Source organism: Marmota marmota, unplaced genomic scaffold (assembly GCF_001458135.2).
Source record: "Marmota marmota marmota unplaced genomic scaffold, marMar, whole genome shotgun sequence".
In the NCBI taxonomy this organism is placed as follows: Eukaryota; Metazoa; Chordata; class Mammalia; order Rodentia; family Sciuridae; genus Marmota; species Marmota marmota.
This window is the reverse complement of record NW_026000222.1, coordinates 9,190,541-9,213,121: the sequence shown is the minus strand read 5'-3', so window position 1 is coordinate 9,213,121 and position 22,581 is coordinate 9,190,541. Positions and strand designations below refer to the sequence as shown.

General features: G+C 41.8%; 1 protein-coding gene across 2 annotated transcripts in view; it reads right to left on the bottom strand.

Annotated features, from left to right (window-relative positions):
- The window catches only part of Adamts18 (ADAM metallopeptidase with thrombospondin type 1 motif 18), a 135,133-nt gene that overhangs the window by 22,150 nt on the left and 90,402 nt on the right, over window positions 1–22,581 (bottom strand). For both annotated transcript variants that reach the window (XM_048792356.1, XM_048792355.1), the window contains exons 15-17: window positions 6,535–6,676; window positions 4,185–4,311; window positions 834–1,038 (exon numbers count right to left, since the gene is read on the bottom strand). In XM_048792356.1, coding sequence (XP_048648313.1) covers window positions 834–1,038; window positions 4,185–4,311; window positions 6,535–6,676 — 474 coding nt within the window. The remainder of the gene's footprint in view (window positions 1–833; window positions 1,039–4,184; window positions 4,312–6,534; window positions 6,677–22,581) is intronic.

The window sequence follows — 22,581 nt, the reverse complement described above, 5'->3', positions numbered from 1 at the left end:
TGCTGAACTTCAGAAATCAGCCCTCTGCATGACACAAGGGACTGCTGCCACCAGGCTTACAGTGCAAGTGACCATTCCCCTGCAGCTTTGAGCTCTTCTCTAAAGTTTGATTGCCATCTATGGATTAGCAGAGGATGAACCATCACCTGTAAGGGGTGGTAAGGCAGAGGTCCTGAAGGAGGGAGACCTCTGACACTTAGTCTTTGTGGAAGACACAAAGCATCATAGGCACCCGCCTCTGTGCACTAGATGCCAGCAGCCTGTGTCCTAGGGACAAGCCTTCCCTCCGTGGAGAGCCTCTCCTTGAGAGGGAAATTTTGAGTGGTGAATGACAGTTCAATGTCTCCTTCAACTTATTACTTAAGCCTTTCTCTGGGAGTTTGTGACAGTAGCAAACTTGACGCCCAGATCCTTTTAATTTGTTTTAACTCTCTCCCTTTTCCACAAAGTGAGAGTTAAATATTTTTTTGCTATGGCTCACTCTTTGCACTTGTATACTTCCATTTGCTTTGGAGAACTCAGTTGCCAGGTCTATGTACCAATTTCTCGATACACTTAGGCATACCTAAATGGCCCCCACATGATTTTATAAACCACTAAGGAATATTCTAAGCTCTGGGATAGGGGATCTCAAACTTCAGGTCCCTTTGTAATCACTCAAGAACAATAGTTAAAATAGCTAAAATGAAGATTCCCAGGTCCCCACGGTGTTAATCCAGCCTGATTCCCATGAAGATGTAAACAGCTGAGCACCCCTGGACAAAGACACCTGCATGTTCACCTTCATCTTGAGTGGGGACCAAGACCCGTGACTCCAAGTCTGACCCCATTACCTGTGACCAAGGCCCAAGGCTCCATTCTGGAGGGCAGGCGTGGCTGTTGCAGACTTGGACCTGGGTGGGCGTGCTCACCGGGCAGAGAGAGTGCAGCACCGCCTCCTCCTTCTGGAAGGGCTTCTTCTGCACGCACCGCACCTTCCGGCTCTGCTGGCCCCCCGCACACGACTTGCTGCACGCGCTCCATTCACCTGGCAGCCAACTTTCAGCGAAAATCAAAATTACTTTCAGTGAAGACTTAGTATTGTGACCGCTAAGGCATTTACTGTAACAGAATAAGCAGCTGGTGAATACCTTAGATCCATTTTAAAACCAATGAGGGCAATCTGTACTAATTCTGAATCATATGCTAAGGTGACTCAGATATAAGGAAGCACCACATGGTTCTAGGAAAAATATTTCTTCTGCAGGGGAAGAAATACATGCCATTTTAATATCTGAGCAATTCATTCAGCCAAATTTATTAGGATATTAACTATGTGTCAGAGCCTCTTCTAGGCATGGGGGTTGGAAAAACGAATGAGGCAGGTCCTTTCCATGAAGGAGCCTTCAACCCAGTGCAGAGGTGGGTGTGTGAGCAGAGGGGACTTTCTGATACGTGCTGCCATGGGAATTAACACAAAGCACAATCACAAGTGGGCAGTTCCCCAAACTACTACTTTGATTATTCTTAAAGCTTACAATTACTTAGAGATCTAACCTCACATTAATGATTGACAGACCAGTTCTTTTACAACTATCTAAGGCTTGGTGTATGTTGGAATGCCCATCAATGGAAACTAATCATGCTTTCCAGCAACCACTTTTGAATAATTGAACTTGTATGATTTTCAGGGAAAACATAAAATAGATACTCCAGATAGGCTGTTATGCACTTGAATCACAGCAGCAATGTCTAAAGCTGATCTTAGATTTTAAATATCGTTTTAGATAAGACCAAATATGTTTTTTAATACTTTTGAAATTCTGTCACTTTCTCTAGTCTCATAATATCTTCCTCTGGTTTCTCCTAAAAGCTTGATGTGTGACATTAAAGACCTTTAATCTACACCATTAAGCAAATAAATTCTAGGAATATGAAATTCTAGGAATATCACATAATCCATAGTATCTTATTTAAAGAAAGATGATATCCAACAAAATCTTCTTCCTATTTATATAATTATTTGTGTCTTATAACAAGATATAAATAAAACATTATGAAATTATTTGTTTCAACATTCACTTCTGAAATGGTATTTTTTCCTACTAAACTCAACTTTCTTCTATGGGATTAATGTGATGGGTTTGCAAAGACTCTAGAAATAACACAGACTTCTGCACGGCATAGGGGCTTTTCCATAGTGAGCCCAGCTAATTCTCCACCTTGCCCCAGCCACCTGCACCTTCAAGCCCAGACCCATCATACTTTACTTCCTACACACATTTCGTAGCACACCACACTGCATCTCAATTACTTCTTCACACACCCATCTCTTCCCTTCCACTGTCGATTCACGGACTGCAGAAGCCACACACTACTCATCTCCATACCACAGTTCTCAGGGGCTTCGCATACAGCCAGTGCTTATGGCATGTTTGTTATGTGTGAAAGTAACAGAGTAAACCTTTGTCCTTCTACTTCTCAGGTCTAGGCATCTAAACCCTTATTCCTAGTGGGGAAGAATAGTCCCTGGGAGGATCCTTTATCCCAGAAGAAAATACCAACGGATAATAAGGTAGAGAAAAAAGGGAGGACAAGTCCCATCCGCACACCACCTCCTCTCTACAGAACCTGCAGGGACTGTTCTGCTCTTAGCAGTGAGCATGTCCCTCACAGGATATCATGTCTGCACGAAGTCATCAGGGAGGTTCTAGAAGGCAGGCATGACCTTGGTGTGGCTTTATGTGAACATACAGGAAAAAGAGGTCTCTTTCTTTGGTTGGCTGGAATAATAAATGATGGGGAGGAGGTTTCAAATGAACCAATTTGCCAGTTGAGTGTTCTGCTTCTCCCTATATGTCCACAGATGCAGACTAGAGCACACAGCATCATCTCCACCACCACCTCAAGAGGTTACTCCACAAGGGTCAAGAGCACTTTCTGATAATCACATGTGAGAGCATCCAGGGGATTTCTTAGGCTCAGTTATTTCTTAGCCAAAGAGGAAAATCCATAAAAGTCCCCTGCCCAGTTTCTTTCTCCTTTTTGTGTTCATGATACAGCTGGTTCTAGACCCTAAGAGAAAAACTGGGTTAACAGTTGGGCATATGGGATTGGTGGGTAGCTGAAACCCCAAAGGATTTTGACAAATGCACCACTAGTTCCAAGGAAAAGACACACAGATCCATATATAAAAAGATCACGCCATATGATTGCATCACCCAACACCACACACTGCTTATTAAGAGGACCTGAAGCACTGGTGACTGCGCCATGGCTTTAGAAGAAACTGTCCATTTATATAAATATATTTGGCAGAAGATAAATCACATTAGACTCTAGTTGCCTGGGAAGCTTACTTAAAATTAGTGTTCAAACAATGGTGTGGCAAAAATCAATCAAAGAACAAACCCACCGAGCTCCCCATGGGGACCATCATTGAGGGGGCATCACCACTTGGCTTCGCCTTTTTGTGTCTTGCTACTATGTAATTTGCATTTGGGGTTTCTCGGTCTGCACAACAGTATGATTTTTAAATTCTTGGATGACTTATATAAAAGTTAAGCATACAACCACATGTACATTTTACTAATATAGAATTGTGTGTTATTTAAATATCTGTTTGATTCAGTTCTGAGAAGTGGAGTTTCTATTTAAAAGTTAAAAGAAAAAAAAGACATTTTCACATCCCAAGATAACATTGCTCAAGTCAACTGAGTGTCTAATGCAGATTAAGATTTTTACTTTTCAAGTCATAATGCAGCCCTACCTTTTTAAAGTTTATTTTAGTGCATAATAGATATAAATAATATCTGAGTTCATTTTGACATTTTCATAAATCCATATAATGTAATTTCTCCATTTCAATCCCTAACATGACCTCCTTCTTTCCCTCCTGCCTCCCTCCCCTGATGCCCTCTCTCTACTCTATTGATTTTTCTATTTATTTATTTATTCCATTTTAATTGATACATTAATAGTTATATATAAGATTGGGATACTCTGTGGTATAGTCACGCACACACCTTCTAGAATTCATTCCCCAGTTCAACCATCTTTTCTTTCTAAATTTATTTTAGAGATTGCATCTACTTTTCAATCTCTCTCAATTAGAAGCATTGACAGCGGGCTTTGCAGCATCTCACACCAGCAGCAAAGGCCTTCACACACAAGTATGAACAGAAAGACATGACCACATGACTTACTAGGCCGGGCAGGAGAAAGCATTGCATATTTTGGGTTCAGTTGCTGGCTTGGTTCTTATATTGCAGAAGGAGGAATTGACTTGAGTATTTTGATCTCGTAAGCAAATGGCCTTTACACTGATATAACCTAATAAGACATCAGAAGGAACAAGAGTGAAAATTACAGATAATTAACGAGTTCAACTTGCTTTCCAAACTTAGCTTTGGATTTACCAGTGTTCTGATAACTCTATTTAGGGAACAGAATCCAAAATATTTTGTAAAAACACCTCCCTTTGATATGACTGCAACTAACTTGAATTCCACTTATCTCCAAGATAATAAATTTTAATCATCGAATGTGTAGATTTTTACTTTTCAAGACTATGTAGATTTCAGCATCATAAAGCGATAAATACAACTTTTTGGAAAGAGCAACCATAAAAGGAAACACCTCAGCAAGCTTTAACACATCTAATGGAAAATGTTCTTCATAGAAAACCCACTAATGAATTATGTATGAAAAGGCTAAGATTCTGCTTTGTCATGAAGCATCTTGTATTTTCTTACTGAATACATATCATGCTGCAAAACTTGGAACTCTGAATGTGCATTCCTGCCATCAGCTGGAACTGTGGGCTTGTGGAGTGGCATCTGACTGCCTTGCTTTGATTGTTCATTTCAGGACTACGTATTGGAGACTTTTGTGTGTGTATGAATTACTACATTTTTAAGCTCCTCTAGTAAGAAAGCTGCTTCCCCTTTGAATTGTGCTTCTTTTTTTTTAATTTATGTGATAATTTCCCTTAAATGGACTCAGAGAAGCAAATTAAATGTCCCTCCTGCTATGATGATTGGCACTCAGTCCAGCCACTTGGGTGCAAGCAGGTTTGCTTTAAAGAGGCAGGGATCACAACTACATTGAGATTCCCAGAAATTACTGGTATACTTCCATAGAATTTATTCATCTGGAGCCACCTTCTCTTATGCCCAGGGCTTATACCACAGTCTATGAACTGCATGAAGACCTTGCTAAATCCAGACAAGCAGGGAGTTCCCCAGGCACTTCTCCTGCAACCGCATCATGCTTGGATTTATTCCTTGTGAACTAAAAATGGATCAACTCTGTCTCTTTCCCAAGATGCTATGCTCTCCCTGGAATAGCAAGAAGCCATTAGAAAAGTTCTTAAAGCACATCTGATATTTGAGAAATTGCTCACAGTCTGAGACTAAGGGAAAAAGGAGCAGAGTGCAAAGATCTGTGTACAGTATAGCTGTTCAGTAAGAAAGAATACAAAATGACATTTATGCCACATGGCTGAGACTGTCAAACCTATGAGTGTTTTCATATATTAAAAATAGAATGATAGAAAGTATCAATGTTGCCTACTGTTGATGAAAGAATTCTGGAGGATTCTTTCTTTCTAGCAGATTGCAATTGAAATATTTATTAACAAAGATGTATTATCTGGTGATTATTTTCTACATGCATTTAAAAAATATTTTCTTGTATTTTGTTAATTAGCAAGGCTGCCTAAAGACAAGTCTCATAGACGCAAGAATTTCTTCATTTTCTGTATCTTTGCTTTATCCTTGATTCAAAGAGACCTTGCTTTGCTGAGTGGGGTGGGCCCAGGAGGAAGACCTGCTGTCACCCAGTGCTCCTGATAGTAGGAAATCATGCTTTGGTTTCATGGACATGTTTATGAGCATGAACTTTCAGTCTTTCTCCCAAAGGAGCAAGTATGACAATTACTGACACCAAAAAATATGTGACATTTCTGGCATCTATATAAAATTCTTTCCTTGTCCATGTTAAGTGGATGGTTGCCATTCTTTCCTGGCACAGGTTATTTCCTGGACTGAACCTGCTTCTCTCCTGAAAGAGACTTTGTTGACCTTACCATGCCTTTACGCATGGGGTGACACAATATTCACATTTCAGATGGTCATCCTAAATTTGCCTGGTATGTTCTCACTTGTCTTGATCCCACTGTCTATGAGCCCAGTGAGATGTCAGTAACAAGAGAAAGCAGGAAAGTCAGGATTAGGAGAAAGTGAACTGTATATATATATATATATATATGCTCGTATTTATAAACAAATGTATTTCATACATTTCCCCTCATAAGTTTCAAGCATGTAATTTTTGAGCTTTGGTGGTGAGCGATTTGAACTTTGTGAGCATTTGTTCTTTTCTACATAGGAAATTTCTCCAATAGTACAATATTTATGTTTCACAGTGATGGTTCCCCTGGAAGACAGTTGTTGGGTGACTTATTTAAACCAGGCATTGTTAAAGAGTCTTGGAGAGAAGCACTCGGTTCTCAGAGGAGACAGGCTTGGAAGATGGAATCAGGAAGTGGTCTACCTCCACCACAGGAGACGGAACAATCCGACGGCACAGTACTCCAGGTGTGCTGGTGTCTTTTTGTGGCTGGCTGAGTTCCATTTGCGGCCTTGGGAAGTGCATACTTCCAAGCTATCCCTGGGTTTTTGCCTTGCATCAGAATCTGGGGACAGTGTGAGATAAAAATCAGAGGTCAAAATACAAGTCAGACCCTGGCATTCTAGAAATCTTGCTAAACATCTTAAAGCTATTTGCAAGTCATTTTGAGCTTAAAGTCAATTTGCTTCATTGTTCCCAAGAATGTTTTATGTCGATTTAAAGGTTTCCCTTTAAAAAACGATCTTTCATAAAATCAAACTATGATTTAGATAGATGCTAATATTCAAAGCACAATTTGCTATTTACCATAAGTGCACAATCTTTAACTCCAGGTATACTAATTGATAAAAAAATGTATATATATAAACACACATACATACAGTTTTTACATTCAAATGAAGAAAAATTATAGAGTCAGGTTTCTACCCTACTTAAACTTGAAGGTCTGGCACGGTCCACACCTGCTCAGTGGTTCCCCACAGATGAGCAGGATGAAGTGGCACCGACACATATTCATTTTTATGATGTATCTTGGGATGTTAGTTATAAGCTCTTTCCTGACTGTCAGTAGCAGGTGAGCGCAGGAAAAGTACCCCCAAGCCTAAAGGATACCCCACTTAGAGTTGCCTAGCATCGACTCTAGAATCCAAATGAGTTTCCAACGGTTTTCAAAAAGAACTTGCCCCCAAATAATGTGTCTGTTAACTGTGTCCTAATCCCCGTAGGTACAGAAAAAAGAAAGCCAGAGTTGGTTTGGTAATATGTAGACTGGAATGGATTGAGTCTCAAAAACGCAAGGACTCGGGGTGAATCTGATCCCCTAAGGTCTGACTATGGGGATGAGAGCAATCTCTTTCAGGCACTTCTTGGGTGTCATATACTCTGAGGGACTTTTTCCTATGCATTATCTCAGAACATTCCTCCAACAACTCTATAATGCAACTTCCCATTTTTCCACTGAATAAAATGAGGATATGTGCAAGATCACACAAGTCACTAGAGGATGAGCCTAAATAAAACCTCCCCAAAATGTGCCTCAACAATGCAATAGATCACCTTGGTTTTGATGTAGGCAAAAGCCCTTTTCTTGATGCCCTTTTTTCTTAACTACTCCTTTCTTTTTCCTTCCAAGCTCAAAGCATGAATATAAATAACTAGCTTTCTCCAGCTCCATCAGTCTTGTGGAAGATCCTTTACCACCAGAACTGGGCATGCATGCCCAAGAGGCAAAGCCTACTACGAGTTAAAAATAGGAACCTCTGGCTCTATCTCCGTCTGGTGGGATCCCACCTCAATTAAAGTTGGTTGGGTGGTGGCTTTTCAAGGACCTCCACTGTACCAGTTTACTTTTTAGGATGCCACCAAATGATTTCCACTTTGCTATTAGCTTAAGAGTTTCCAGGAACATTATGGTTGATACTTAAGATTCCATGGTGTGGACATCACTTGTAAGGCAACAAAACAAATCCAGGTGCCACCCAGAAACAACCAACATGATGGACCTGTGTTTCCCTCACCCCAATTGAAACAAAATCTAAAACCACACAAGAGGTAGCACCATTAAAAAGAACAATGTCCGATACTCACCAGCTGCCCATGAAAATCTTTTAAAAATCAAAGTCCCTGGGGTCTTTTAGTTTTGAAGAACTTTATAATCTTTGCTCTTCCTATTTTTGCAGCTAAGCCATACAGTTGTTCTTGGAATCATGTGTTCGACTTGCATTCACACAACTTGAATAAATAATGAGCTTCCCTTATCCAGAATTTCTAGGGTTTCTGTTAATGTTTTCATGTGGTATAAATGCACGCACTTTAGAGTTTTATTCACCCTCAAAGTAGCATTGGGGGCATTCAGAAGATAATCCTGGTGCTCCCTGATATTTCAACTCAATTTCTCCTTCATGAAAGTATATTCCAAATCTGATACTTATGGTTGTCATTTTCTTTGTGCAACAAAAATGCAGAGATCTTGTAGAGAAGAAAATAATGTGGTGTATCACATCTACATATAGGGCAATAAAATGCAGGTGAGTTGTGTGAGACCAACAGAAAGCCATGTACCCTGAGGCAGGACCATGCTACTCTGCAGTGGAACCACATCACACATGGACATACAGGAGAGAAAGTGTCAGCACTGCATAGAAAGAATTTTACTTACCCATCTCCACTTTCTAGACCACCCAGGCCCCCAACCAAGCTATATTCTGGTTTCTACTGACATAGGGGGATGGATCCTCAATGGAAATGCAAAGAAACTATAAAAAAGGGAGTTCTTGCCTTTTGAGCTTCAGGGACTTAGATATTCTGGTGATTTACCAGAATATCTAAGTCCCTGAATGGCTTAGTAAAGTTTCAACAAGTACTTACAATATGTACTACTTTCACGTTTTAGAGCCTGAATACATGGCATGTGGTTTCACTGCAAAAACATGCTGTGAACATGTTGCAAGATGCATTTAAGAGAAAAATCAGACTGAAGATGAAAGCATCTGTTTGTTTCCCTTTATAACAAAAAAAATTCTCCAAGAGTTGTTTTTACTGTCTGCCTTCTCGTCTCCTCAACCACCTGTTATGATCTTCCTCTCAACCACATCACTGAAACTGCTCTTTCAAGGGCACCTTGTCATAACCAGGTAGTTGACAGTCCTTGTCTTACTCACCAATTACCAACATTGGACACAGTTGATCACTTCCCTTTTTTTTCTCTAACCACAAACCCCTACTTTTTACCCCTAACTTCATTTACCTTCATTACCAGTCTCATTTGCTGAATCCTCCTTATCTCTTCTCTATTCATTGTCAAAGTGACCTTCAAACTTCAATAAGTTTAAGTTAACCACATTTGGTTAATGGCCGCCATATTGGCTGCACAGCTGAATATGAACCTGGCCTCTAACCTCCCATTAACCTATTTGACTGCCTACCTGGCATCTGTTCCTGAATGTTTAAAAGGTACATCCAAGTCCAACACTGAAATCATCATCTCCTCTGGCCCCAGAAAGGCTGTTCCCTTCCTCAGTCTCCTCATCCATTAAATGACCGCCAATTCTTCTAAATGTTTAGGCCAATATGGAGGCCATTAACCAAATGTGGTTAACTTTATTTTTAGAACCACACATGCCAAACAAAACAGCCTCTCAGGAAAAACCCTCAGAGCCTCAACTGCCACCACAGGCTTTCCACAAGCCTCTCTCTCCCACACAAGCTTCTCTCCACCTCCCACAATCCTCCTGCTCTTGAGGCCGATTGGCTGGGTCACGTGGGCGGAGCCAAAAAAGTCCCCCAATGAGCAGATCCGTGGTCTGAAAGGGCAGGGAAACAGCCCAATGAGCATCACCGCAGAGGAGCCAATCAGCTAGATGTTGCTGGGGCCGCTGTGAGCCAATCATCAGCCAGCAGCTGGAAGTTTGCTGGGGCCCCTTCGGCTGTGGCTCTCAACACTTCTCTGTTTTCTCATAACCCTCATTTAACAGGCCAGGACACGGGGTTATCTACACTTTCAAGACACTTCATATCACCTCTCCTATTACTGTCCCTGTCCTGACCTAAGCCACCGTCATGTCTCCTCTGACTTCCACAGTCAGGGAACTAAAAATAGCACTCCAGGAAGGAAGGGAGGTGATATCCTCCAGTGGAGGAGATGGGGCAGGCCTGCGTGTAAGATCAATTCAGTGACAGTTAATTAACAGGTTCAAAGCATAGAGCTATAGAACCCGCGTGGGCTGGAAATCCAACACTTTTGTGAAGCTGCAGGGTTGCATCACAGGGACACCTGAAGTCACACAGCCACCTAAAGCAGCTTGGTTGCCATAAACAAACCATCTTGTTGATACTCTGGCCAAGAAGCTGCAAAGCAACCAAAAAAGAGCTTCTGTTTTCTCTGAGGCTTTCTATTCCCCACAAAGAACCATCAGATGGTGTTTCCCACCACCCTTTCCCCCAAATTAAAATGGAAATATGAAAGGAGCCTCAGGAAAATGAAATACTTGAGCTAAAAGTAAGAATAGCACTGAACAGAAAAATCTGAAGGCAACAGGGGGAATGAGTCATTTCCTATTATCAAGGTTATAAGGCACCTATGTATCTAGCCAGAGCAAGATGAGAAACGGCACAAGGTGCTGTAAATGTTCACAGGAACGGGCAACTTTAAATTAGCAACTCATAAAACACGTGGTAGCTGGATGCCTGCGTGTGTGTGTGTTCCATTACAGCTTTATAGCCACTGGCATGTATAGCACATTTGCTATTCTTAAATATAACGGTGCCTTCAGTGAGTGCATTCGTAAATAAAAGCCACTCAGCTTTACAACATCAAGGGACTCAAGGCTTGACTTCAGAGTCTATGGAGCTATCCATTCACAGGCAGAGCTGTGTGGTCATTTGGGCTCGGAGACAATATCTGTAAAGACCAGGAGCAAGCTCACTTGAGAATTTACTATGACATCAGTTCACCAAGGCCTCTTAAAGGAAGTCAGAGCTCAAGCAGATAGGCAAGGAGGCCAGATGTATAAAAGGTCTGAGCACATGCAATTATCACACAGTATTATTCTCTTCTCAGGACGAGTTCTCTTCTCTGCCCTTCTCCTTATTCTGTATTATTAAGGAGGAAGGACTAGGGACAGAACAGAGCAGTTGCCTCCTATCTTCTATGTCAGGCTTACAATCCCTGGGACACCGGCTACCTGCCCAGCTGAAAAAAATCTCTGTGGGTCTCTCCTGTTCTCAGAGAGACATCATTTTATTAGAGAAATCAGTCTCACCCTCAGGAAAAATGACCAATCATTTATGGATCCAATGCAAAATGAAAATTCAAGACCTTTAGCAGAGCATTAAAGCAAATCTAGGGCCCTTCTGAGCACAAGGTCACCTGCGACTCTGTAGGTTCCAAGGCCACAAAACCAGTTCTACCAAACTTAGAATCTGGGATCTCCTCATGTGGATTTTGAGTCAATGAGTCATTTTTTTCAAATTCTAAATGACCCTTTGGTCTAATAATAACTTCTCCTTGCCTTCATGGATGGAGACCATATGCTCCAATTTGCTGGCCTGGTTTACACCTAAGTACATCAGTGTGACCATCGTTTTAACTACAGACAGCACCTCCACTGGGAACCAGGAGGAGCTAGCAGAGGTGTGCACTAGCACACGGCTGAGAGTCCAACTTCTAAGAGTTTTGGAGAATGCACCTCACACAGGACATAATTTGAAAATGAATACCCATCACCTATGAATATTTTTAAAGCCTTTAAGAGACCTTGTCAAGAGCACTCGGGGTCCCAGGAGCACCCATCCTGCTGTCATGGCATGACGTCACAATGATGCCACTCTGACCATCCCAGGCTGCACGTCAGACTGTGTAGCCAAGCTGTTAAATGCACAAATCTGGAAAGACTGCCAGTGATTCAGTCTACTTAACTGGATTTAATCTAAAGAATTTTCCAGCCAACTGGCATTGGGTCTCTAATTTACAGCTGGCAAGTAACCTCCTTAAATGCTTCCAGGTCCTCAAAAGAACTGTTTAATGTCTACCTTTAACACACAAACCACCTGACTTCAGACACAACACTCAGCAGCTTTTGACCGCAGGGTGCAGAGTTATAAAATTTACAGCTTCTTAAGTTGGAAAACCACAGAGGAGGCTGGGATCTACCAACTGCCTTCTAAAGGAGGGGGGAGGCAGTGATGTCTTTTCTGCCTGGGGCACACAAATTTAAAACCCAGGACACTTGGAGTAATCTTGGGTAATTAACTTCTTTTTCTTTTGCTTCCACTTTTAATTTTATTTAATGCATGCTAGGAAAACCTGTTTTGTTTTTTAAATCTTCCATAATATATTTTATTGCTTTAAAAATAACAAGAGCAATACTTATTGAAGGCTTCTTGTATGCCAGGCAAAGCATTGTAAAATACGTTCTCTTTTAAAATTGATATTGGTATTATAAAAAGGCTCTATTAATATTCTAGTAGAGTGTAGGTAAATAAACCAAAGCCCAAGGTCTCAGAGCTGGTAGGAAGTGGCACTGGATTCAGCTCCCTGGTGATATCTAACTACAAACCCTGACATCTTAATGCTCACAACAATGCCTCCCAAACACTGCGTTGGTGGCCAGGATTCTAATTTTAAATTTTAAACTGTATTAACTTTTGGAAAGAATTTTATCTCTGGGATTCAACAGCCAGCTAAAACATTACTTTGTGATATGGGAGTCAGCCCTGAAATTTTTACTTCTTGAACATGCTATTACCTAATTTAAACAGGATTCTTAATCTCCTCTATCCATTCCCCTCCCACCCCCCGCCTTTTTGTTTTATTTAATCGCTATTTGAACAATTGCAATATAACAGACTCTACTGGTTGGTCCTTCCTTGATCAGTCTCAAGATTGCGCCACCTTACATGTCACAAGGAGGAGCCGTTTTGCGGTGCCCAAATTCATGTCCCGTGAGGTTAAAAGGCATCCAGTTCTTTTTGCCTTCTTGCTTTTGTGAAGCTTGAAGAACGTGACCAGGTATCATCGTGGCTATTAGGTGTGAGTGAGTCGGCTTTGACAAGAGAGGGCAACAGAGACCCTGGCCGGGGACTTGGAAATGCGTCTGTGAGGCTGCTTCAAAGGTGTGGGCTGATGCACTGAAGCTCCCCCACGGCTCTAGGTCAGCTCATCAGCATTCCTCAAAGTGTAGCAAACAGAAATAAATAGCATCCTCCAGCCCAGCGCAGGGGTATCTGCCACAAATTCACCAGAGGCCCCTGCTTCAAACAGCAAACGGCCACCTCCAGACAGATGATGTGCGTGGCCAGAGGACCTGGGAATCGTCCTCTCGCATCTGAGTTTTATGTCATCTGTTCCGAATTAATTCTCCCCACCTCCTGGACTCTTTTGTGTTTCGCGTCCTCACTCAGGCCACGCTGCTTGGCTAAACTCCTCTCCCTGCACTGATTTAATCTGGAGGTACATCGTCACTCATCCCCTTTACCCCGGGGAGGATTCAGCCGTCAGGGTCACGAGGAAGGGGCTGGACCAGAAGGTAATTAATACTTTGTCAACGGCGCTCACACACTATCATCTCATTGATCAATGTGCCTGTCCACCTGGTCCCCCGCCACCCCATCATCATCTTTTGCCAAAGAGTGGAGGAAGTTGTTTATTATAGTAATTTTCTTTAGATGTCTTTTCCTGCCTCGAAACTAGCCCGGGGTTAACCTATTTCTCACTTACTGTCCTTGGGACAGCCCCGGCGTGTTTCAGCTGCAGGATTCTCCCTCGGTGCACGATCAAATACGAAGGGGCTTTCGAAGAGTTAATGACTCCCTTCTGCTGCTTAACAAGGCGGAATTAAAAAAAAATGGGGGGGGGGGGGCAAATAAAGGAGAACCTTTTAAAGACATTTTTAAAAAGCATCACTGTAAAAACACGGAGGATCAGATTTCAGCTGCAGACTAGCAACGTGTGTTGTCATGTCGTCCTCAGATGGGGATGAAGTCACTTAATAATGAAACACTCACAGCGGAGTTCCTCATGTCCCCTCCAGCTGCTTGACACTTTGATACAGAAGATGACTCACTCGCTGTTGTGTGTGCACGTGTATGAGACAGAGAGACCGACACGGATGGAGGGTGGAGGAGAGGTGGCAAGAAAGCTGGTCTTCAGACACTTCGAAACCATGTGTCATCTCTAAAGGGACACCTTAGCTGATCTCAAAATATAAGACGTTTTGCATGAGAATCCTTAGTGCCAAGGCCTAAAATTGTGTATAGTGAACAACCTTTTCCACAGTGCTTAAACAAAGCACAAAGGGAGTGACCTTAAATTCCCTCCATGTAAACCTCAAAATGGAAAAATGCTAAGTTTTAGCCCCACACACAAAGCCCAGCATGTATGTCTACTTCAGAAAAAAATGAGTATTTGCAACCAAGTCGTTTATATTTCAACTCTGGTTCTCAGTGTGCACACTTCCACCACTTAAAAATGTAACTCTAAAGCCTTGTTTCCCCAGTACACACTAGGCTAGGCTTTTGGGGAGTGCAGAATTAACACACATTAATTCTTGTTCCCAAGCCCAATAAAATAAACATAGTACAGGAACTTCTGACCCATAATATCCTAAACACTATCAAAATATAAGCTCACTTTTTAATCTTTCAGATGACTAACACTTAGATATTTTTTAAGTCCAATTAGATTTTTTTTAATCTTTATGCCAGACTTCTGTTGTAGAGAATAAGTCGAAATAGATGGAAATTGTCTAGTTTGTGAAAATCGTATCTACAGAGATCTCAGAGAGCATATAGTTGCCAAATTAATGTTTATTTCTTCTTGTGCTGGAGCATGTGTGTATGTGACTGGTTTTTTCCCTGAGCAATGAAGAAATGTGTCATTTATACGTACGTGTGTGTACATTTCAAAATAGAAATGTGATTGATGGGCTTAAATAATGCCTAAAAATTCTAGGGCCTAAAACAATCAGACAAATCCTTGATTACCCTGAGGAATGTCCCCTGGCCACCGAGAAAATCAGTGAGGTCAGCACTGTTTAAACTGACATCACCTGCTGCCAGGGTTGAGTCCATCAGCGCAAGAGCCCAGGGAGAAGGACTGTCTCTAATAGAGACCGCATTATAAAGTCAGACTGGCTCGTGACTTAGGGATAAAAGTGAAAGTCTGTTTCCCATTTCATTTAAACATTGAGCTTAGACATCCTATAAAGTTTTGACATATAAAAATAACCAGAAGCAGAAGATAACTTTTATTTGGTGTCAGGCCATGCCCTTATGTCTTGGGGTTACCTGACAGCAGTCAATTACTCCCAGGATTGCATTACTCTGCTCTGCACTGAAAACACCCAGGAGTATGTGTAATGATCTGGTGAACCCACCATCCCAGGAAGGCAAAACCGCCTCTCGGATTGAGGTGAGCCTTCTGTGAACCAGCAGGTCGGCAGCCTCCTGTGGGGGAATTATTCACACGGACTGGGCAAGGCGAATATTTTCAGGAAACACACCAATTCCTCAAATGCATTGAAGGGGATCCAGTTTCATTACTTTACACATGCTCTTCACTGTACTTAACTTTAAACTGTATGGTTCTGAGGCCAGTCCTAAGAAATGATAAAACACAGTGGTTTTTAAAACATGTACTGTAGACATCCAGGGATCTTCAGAGGACACAAGTTCTGGTCCCTTGGCTCCCAACTTTCACAGCAGAAGTTCTCCTCTCATTTATTTATTTATTTAGCCTCAATGTAATATTTTTCAATTTGAAAGAAGGTTTCACTTTTTTTTTTTTGGCACCAGCAATTGAACCCAGGGGGAACTTAACCACTCCCTGAGCCACATCCTCAGCCCTTTTATATATTTTATTTAGAGACAAGTTCTCACTAAATTGCTTAGGGCCTCACTAAGTTGCTGAGGCTGGTCTTGAACTTGCAATCCTCCTGCCTCAGTCTCCTGAGCTGCTGGGATTACAGGTGTGCGCCACTATACCCAGCAAGGTTTCACTTTTTAAGTGAATACATTTGATCATTGGGAGTCATTTACTGTGTGTGCATGTGTGTTCTGTAATGTTCTAGATACTATGTTGGCTGTGAAAGCTACAATGAAGCCATTGTCTAATAACACAGGGTTACTGGTACCACACCACTACAGGACACAGTGGAAGGCTTCTGGTCATCCCGAAGAAGTCACCTCCCAAATGAGGGACGGAGGACCCAAGTAATCTATGTGATTCATCCAAACCCACACAGTGGCTGTGAGTCACATTGCCAACTATGGTCCCTGTCTAACCCACTATGCTTCCAGAAAGAATAGGGCCCATGTACCAAGGTTGGCTCTGAACCTACTTTAGACTTGAGACCATAAAGTTTGACTGCCAGGATTTGTATCTTAACCATTGGTACTTCTTATCTGGCACAGGTCTGTCCAATGGGTACCCCACTTCTGGTTCATTTCTTTTTATCAGACATCAAGAGGAACAAGAGAAGAAAATTTCTTTAATATTAATTACTAAATCAATAAGTCTTGAGGTAGTTGAAAATAGAAATTAGCTAAGATAATGGAAGGATATGCTGCCGCCCATATAAGTGAAAGAGGAGTCTGACCCTCACAGTGGAACCCTTGTGTGCCTTGGCAAACACTCTGGTGCTGAATTTTACACTATAATGAGAACTTAGTGAATATGCAGTAATTTTAAGTGGCCAAAGAGAAAGTGCTTTTGTTTGTAGACTTATACTTTGTGTGGATGGAATAGCATTTTCCATTTTGGTAAGTTCCCACACTCTGATTTCAGCGTCCCACAGGATTGTAAAACATATTCGACATTTTTTATATTGGAGTGAGCGTTTTTTTGGCTCCCAAAGTATTCATTTTGGTTCAATTGATAGTTGCTGTATGGAGAGGCATATGAACTTTATTTAACTTCCTTTAAAGAATCAAGTCATGGGTCACTTGGATATCAAGATATGGTCTAGTTTTGGAAAAATGCAATTCATTACTTATTGTAATTTTAAGTTTCTGAAGTAACTATGCTCTATCAACTTTGGAGAGATATAAGCATGTGATTAAAACTGACCAGAAATTTGATGTTCTCCTGAGAATAATAAAGTATAATTTAAATATTAAAGCTATTAACCCAAATGCTTTTAAAAGATAAAATAGACATAATACGAGGTTACTGGAGTTGATTTTTTTTAACCTTCAAATGTACTTGTAACTTTTGAATGAAACCATAAATCCTTTAAAAATACAAATAAGGCATGTCTAATTAATCATGCAAGTTTCTACCCACATAGTTTTCTGACAGTTCACATTTCAAGGACACTCATTTAAGCTTTCATTGAATCTGAATGAGCACATAAAAGACTTTGGAAAACAATAGCCAAGCAGATGTGACCTTACTCCCCCACAGTGAAACTAAAATTCTATATTATTACAGATATTATTCTAGCTCGATCTTCTTGTATTTACATACAGTAAAATATATATATATGTCTGAGCCGGGTGTACTGGCCCATACCTGTAATCCCAGTGGCTCAGGAGGCTAAGGCAGGAGAATGGCAAGTTCAAGGCCAGCCTCAGCAACTTAGTGAGTTCCTAAACAACTTAATGAGACTCTGTCTCTAAATGAAAAATAAAAAGGGCTGGGGATGAGATCTTGCACCCAGGGAACAACTCAAAGGTTCAGCTTTTGTCAGGGCTAAATGTGCAGCCGAACAATGCTCGGAGCTGCGCTTAAAGAAGGCACAAAGAGGCTCAGCCCCAAGCTGGGATACCCCCAGTGACAACAAGTCAGTTGTTGAATTTGGTCCACACAGGCAACAAGGGGACATTTTGGGTTTTAAAGATGAAAGTAAGGAGCTCAGTCACCCTGCTTGGCACGCGCCATCATTTCTTGTCTTATTCTCTGTTGTGTTTTTTTGTTTCTGCAGAGAATATATGTTTAACAGCAAAGCTTAGATTACAAACAGAGCTGGGGAACATGGGAAGGGTTTTGTGTTTATGAACAAAACCAGAGAGAGAAACAACAAAAAAATGGCTGCTTGTCACAAAGTTGCAGAAAACCTATTCCTCATCAGGAGTGATTGCACTTTGTCCTGATTGCCGGTGGCAGAGGCCGTGAGAGGCTTCTAGCCCCGCTTCCTGAGTCAGGATTTTTTTTTTTTAAATTTCTCCCACCACCCCCCAGCCCCAGAACTCAGTCTGTGTACATTTGCTTAGTGATAGATCAAAGACCTCTTGGCACCACCAGGGAAGCCGTGTGGCTCTGACACTGATGCCTTTCAAGCTAAATGCATTTCTCAGAAGGGAAAGAAATTTGCTGTTCAGATGCTTGATTAAAAAAAGAGAGAAGGGCGGTGGAAAGACCCCAGAAAATTTTTTTTAAAAATATCAACAAATCTTTAACTGGGGAGTCAAATCTTATGCCTTTGGTTTAATTAAAGTGTAATTTTAAGGGCCAGAGTCCTTCTTGTACCCCACATTACTCTGGCCTTAGTCCAGTATGATTTGGAATTCCTGCTCCCTCCCTGTCAAATGAAGAACTGGGAGGGACAGAAGAGTACCCTCAGTGACAACCTCTGATCAGTGTGGAGAGATCTTCAGGGATCTTCTACCACGCAGGCTAAAGCCCCAGGACCTAGTATCTCGAGTCTGGAGGACCATGGTAACTCATGATCATGGTCCACAGCTGCATTTGCAAACTCAGATATTTGCTGGGTCCAAAAATTTTCCTTAAGAGATTTAGAAATCCATTTTTTTTTTTTTTACAAAAAATTGCCTGATATTAAAGCACTGGTATAATCTCATAGGATCTGGGAGCTCGATTGAGTCTGTGATCACCAGCTCCAGCTGGCTAACTATAGCCTGAGAGTTAGTTATAGATTTTTATTTGTGTTTAATATATATGTGATGTGCTCAGAGGCAAATAGTGATGATATTGCTAGACATTATATGCTCTGAGCTTGGCAGGCCCTGAGCTTATCTTACATTATCCTTAATTAAGCATAAGGGCCATTTAGATATAATGCCACAGTATCAAGTGTTATTTGGTCCTTTTATAAAGGTGGACAGCACAGAGATTAAGAAACTTGCTGGGCTTACATTAGCTGCTCAGGGTTAAGGGTGGGGTCAAGGTGCTCTTAATCTTTGGGTCTAAAGTTACCTATGGATGAGTGTGTGTGTGTGTGTGTGTGAGAGAGAGAGAGAGAGAGTGATTTGCCTTCTACTCAGTTTCCAAGGTAAAGGCTTAAGGCTGGTGCTGTTCCATTCCTACCAGGTGGAGAGCGACCCTTCACGGGGCAGCCCTGTGCTCCAAAAGCAACATCTCCAACCCTGTCAAGTATCCTTGACATTGTAGGGAAAGCGGGGGTTTTGAAATCTGAAGAACAGACCGCGTGGTCTTGCAACTGGGTATCCCTGGTTGCCTCTGGAGATCAGCGGACCACTTGGAATGTATATTGAAAAAATGACTTTGCACAGCTTTTGAGTACAGGACACAGACACCGATTTTAAACATCTTAAAATCTGGAAGAAAACACGTGTAGTTGGAGCAGGAATAGAAAGACACCTAGGATGGTGGATCCACTCCTCTCTATGCACATGCAGGTGCAGGGGGGAAATGAACTATGAGAAGCCAAGGTGCTAAGAGATGGGCCTCTGCATACCAAGTCCCGCCATGCCCGTGAGGGTCCCATTCCCAGCTGAGCCCGGCTGCCACGCCAGGTGTACGTTCCCCTTCACTGGTGATGCCAACCAGGGTTCAGCAGTTTCCTTGCAAGAACTGTTCTTGGCAGTGGTGATTATTTGGCTACTCCCAAGAGGCAGCTTATCAAAGAAAACTGGAACCTAAGTGCTCCACTCAGTTAATGAATGATACACGACTGTTACTTTAGGTGTTTTCAGGAACCAATTCATGCGTTCATTCCAAGGCTGCTTTGATGTACTGCAAACACATGGAGGACGTGTTATTGCTAGCTACTCTTGAATATCAAAGACACAGGTGGAATATAAAGTGGCCAGAACGGAACTTCTCCTCCCCAACCCTGTTTGCAGGCATCCTCCAGATCCGTGCAACTGGTCAGAGCTCCCACCAAAGTCTCAAGGAAGAAGCCCGAGACCATCCCTTTAACCCTCTCCCTGAGCTCACCGCCCACCCGTCCCTAATAACCTTTCCAAGGACGTTCTGCTCTCAATTCAAAATAATCTACAAACAGGTCCACTTCCTCAGTTACGGTCTCAGTTTCAGCTTTGTGCGATTCTTTCCTGGAATTCTAGAAGAATCCATTTCTTTTATCCCCAACTCACTTGGTGCCCCTCCAGCCACCTACCTACAGAGAAGCCAGAGTGAGTTTTTGAAACCCTCACTTTGGTGAGATCCTGATCTTCTTAGCATGAAACACAAACTGCTGACCACAGATGAAATGTTCTCTGTGGCTCCCCTCTCACCCCCCACCCCACCCTGGGGCTCTCTCCCCACATTCCAGTTACATGGGACATTTTTTAAAGTTCTAAAACTTTAGCTCTCAACATGGGGTTATATATAATAGCTGTATCCTCCACCAGAATGTCCTGTACTCTGTCTGGCTTATTCTACGCATTAAAGTTTCATCCTAGAGAGCGTTTCTCCACCAGCTGCGGAATCCAAAGACAATCTCCATTTCCTTTTATTACCCTTATTCTCTTCCACAGGACTTACTGCCACCTATAACCCTGTGTCCATTTTTGTACTTACTTGTGTAACACTATACTGTACTTTCCCACACTCCAACCTTCAATAGCAGGGAGATTTAGTCTTCTTGGTGTTTTTTTCTTTTTTGGCACTAGGGAGTGGACCCAGGGGTACTTAACCATTGAAACACATCCCAGCCCATTTTTATTTCTTTTATTTTGGGACAGGTTTTCACTAAGTTGTTTAGGGTCTTATTAAGTTGCTGAGGCTGCCTTTTAACTCATGATCCTCCTGCCTCAGCCTCCCAAGCCACTGGGATTACAAGTGTGTACTACCGCACCTGTTATTTTTTCCTATCTGATCCACAAGTATACGCCTGGTTTAATATCAATTCGGGACACAACAGAAGCCCAGGGCATCTGACACAGAGTGACTCAATGACTAATTCATGGGTATTTTCACTTTTCTGCTTTCTAACCTTCTAACAAATCTAATAATCCATTGGTGAAACTCCAAGATGTCATCTAAATTCTCCCCAGAGAACTCACACACGGCACCCAAACTTCCACATACAGGGTAAGAAACTTGTCTTCACTGCTTCACCCACTGAACTATCAAGAGCTGCAAAAAGCCACCATCAATGTCACAGTCACATGGTATTTGTTCAAAGAATTGTCCATCCTATGGTGCATGGAAGATATATGGGTACCTCTGATTAGACACAGAGAATCTGCCTCTAATAATTTGCTTTACTGATTACTTATCTCAACAAAACACCTGCAGCCATGAGTACACACAGGCTATAAGTCCCATGGAAGTGAGTACCATGACACTTTCCACAGTACCAAAGACACAGAAATTACAAATATGTTAACCGAATAAATTACCATACCCGAGCCATAAAGGAGGAAACAGAGAATTTTAAGCAAAAACCATTACACTAACTCCTGATAGCAATCCTCTTAATGTTCAACTTTTAGATCAAGCTTTATGTCTGAGTTGGGCAAGACACACGGTCATGTTCTCACTGTGCTGTGAAATCTGGGTGGCAGGCATTTCCAAACAGTACTGTCTATTTCTCACTGTATTTCCCACCTCTTGGATGCTTCTGTACCTCCCAGGGAGCATCCACAGCAGTTTTGTGTTGAGAAAAATCTTACTATGCCAGGTGGCTGAGCCATTCCAGCATCTTTGGTATAAAATAATGTCATGGGTAACAGAGTCAGAGTCAGAAAGACTTTAGTTCAAGCCTCATTCCTGCCACTTAGATGTTCAAAGAATTATCCATCTTAATTATCTATCCTGCCTAATCCAAAAACAATCTCCATCTCCTTTTCTTACCCTTATTTTTTTTCCATAGGACTTATTGCCACCTATAACCACCTATAACATGATCTCTTTAAGGCTTAATGTTCTCATCTGTAAAATGGGGATTCATAAACTAATGCATGAGATTGATTAGCGTGATGCTCAAATACAAGGAGACATAGCTGCCTTTCTTCACACCCAATCCCATATTTTTCTGGCAAATCAGTGAGGTAAGTACTTTGGTTTGGCTAAGTGTCCCCCCAAGGCCCATGTTACAGGCTTGGCCCTGGTGCATGCTATTGGGAAGTAGTGGAAACCAAGAGGTGAGACTTAGTTGCAAGTCTTCCAGTCATTCATGGGCATGTCTCAAAGGGGATATTAGAACCAGAATCCTCTTCTTTCTCTCTCTTCTACCTCCTGGTGACTAGGAGGTGAGCAGTTCTACCATGCACTTACCATGAAGTACTGCATTACCACAGGCCCAAAAGTAAACAAGCCAAAGT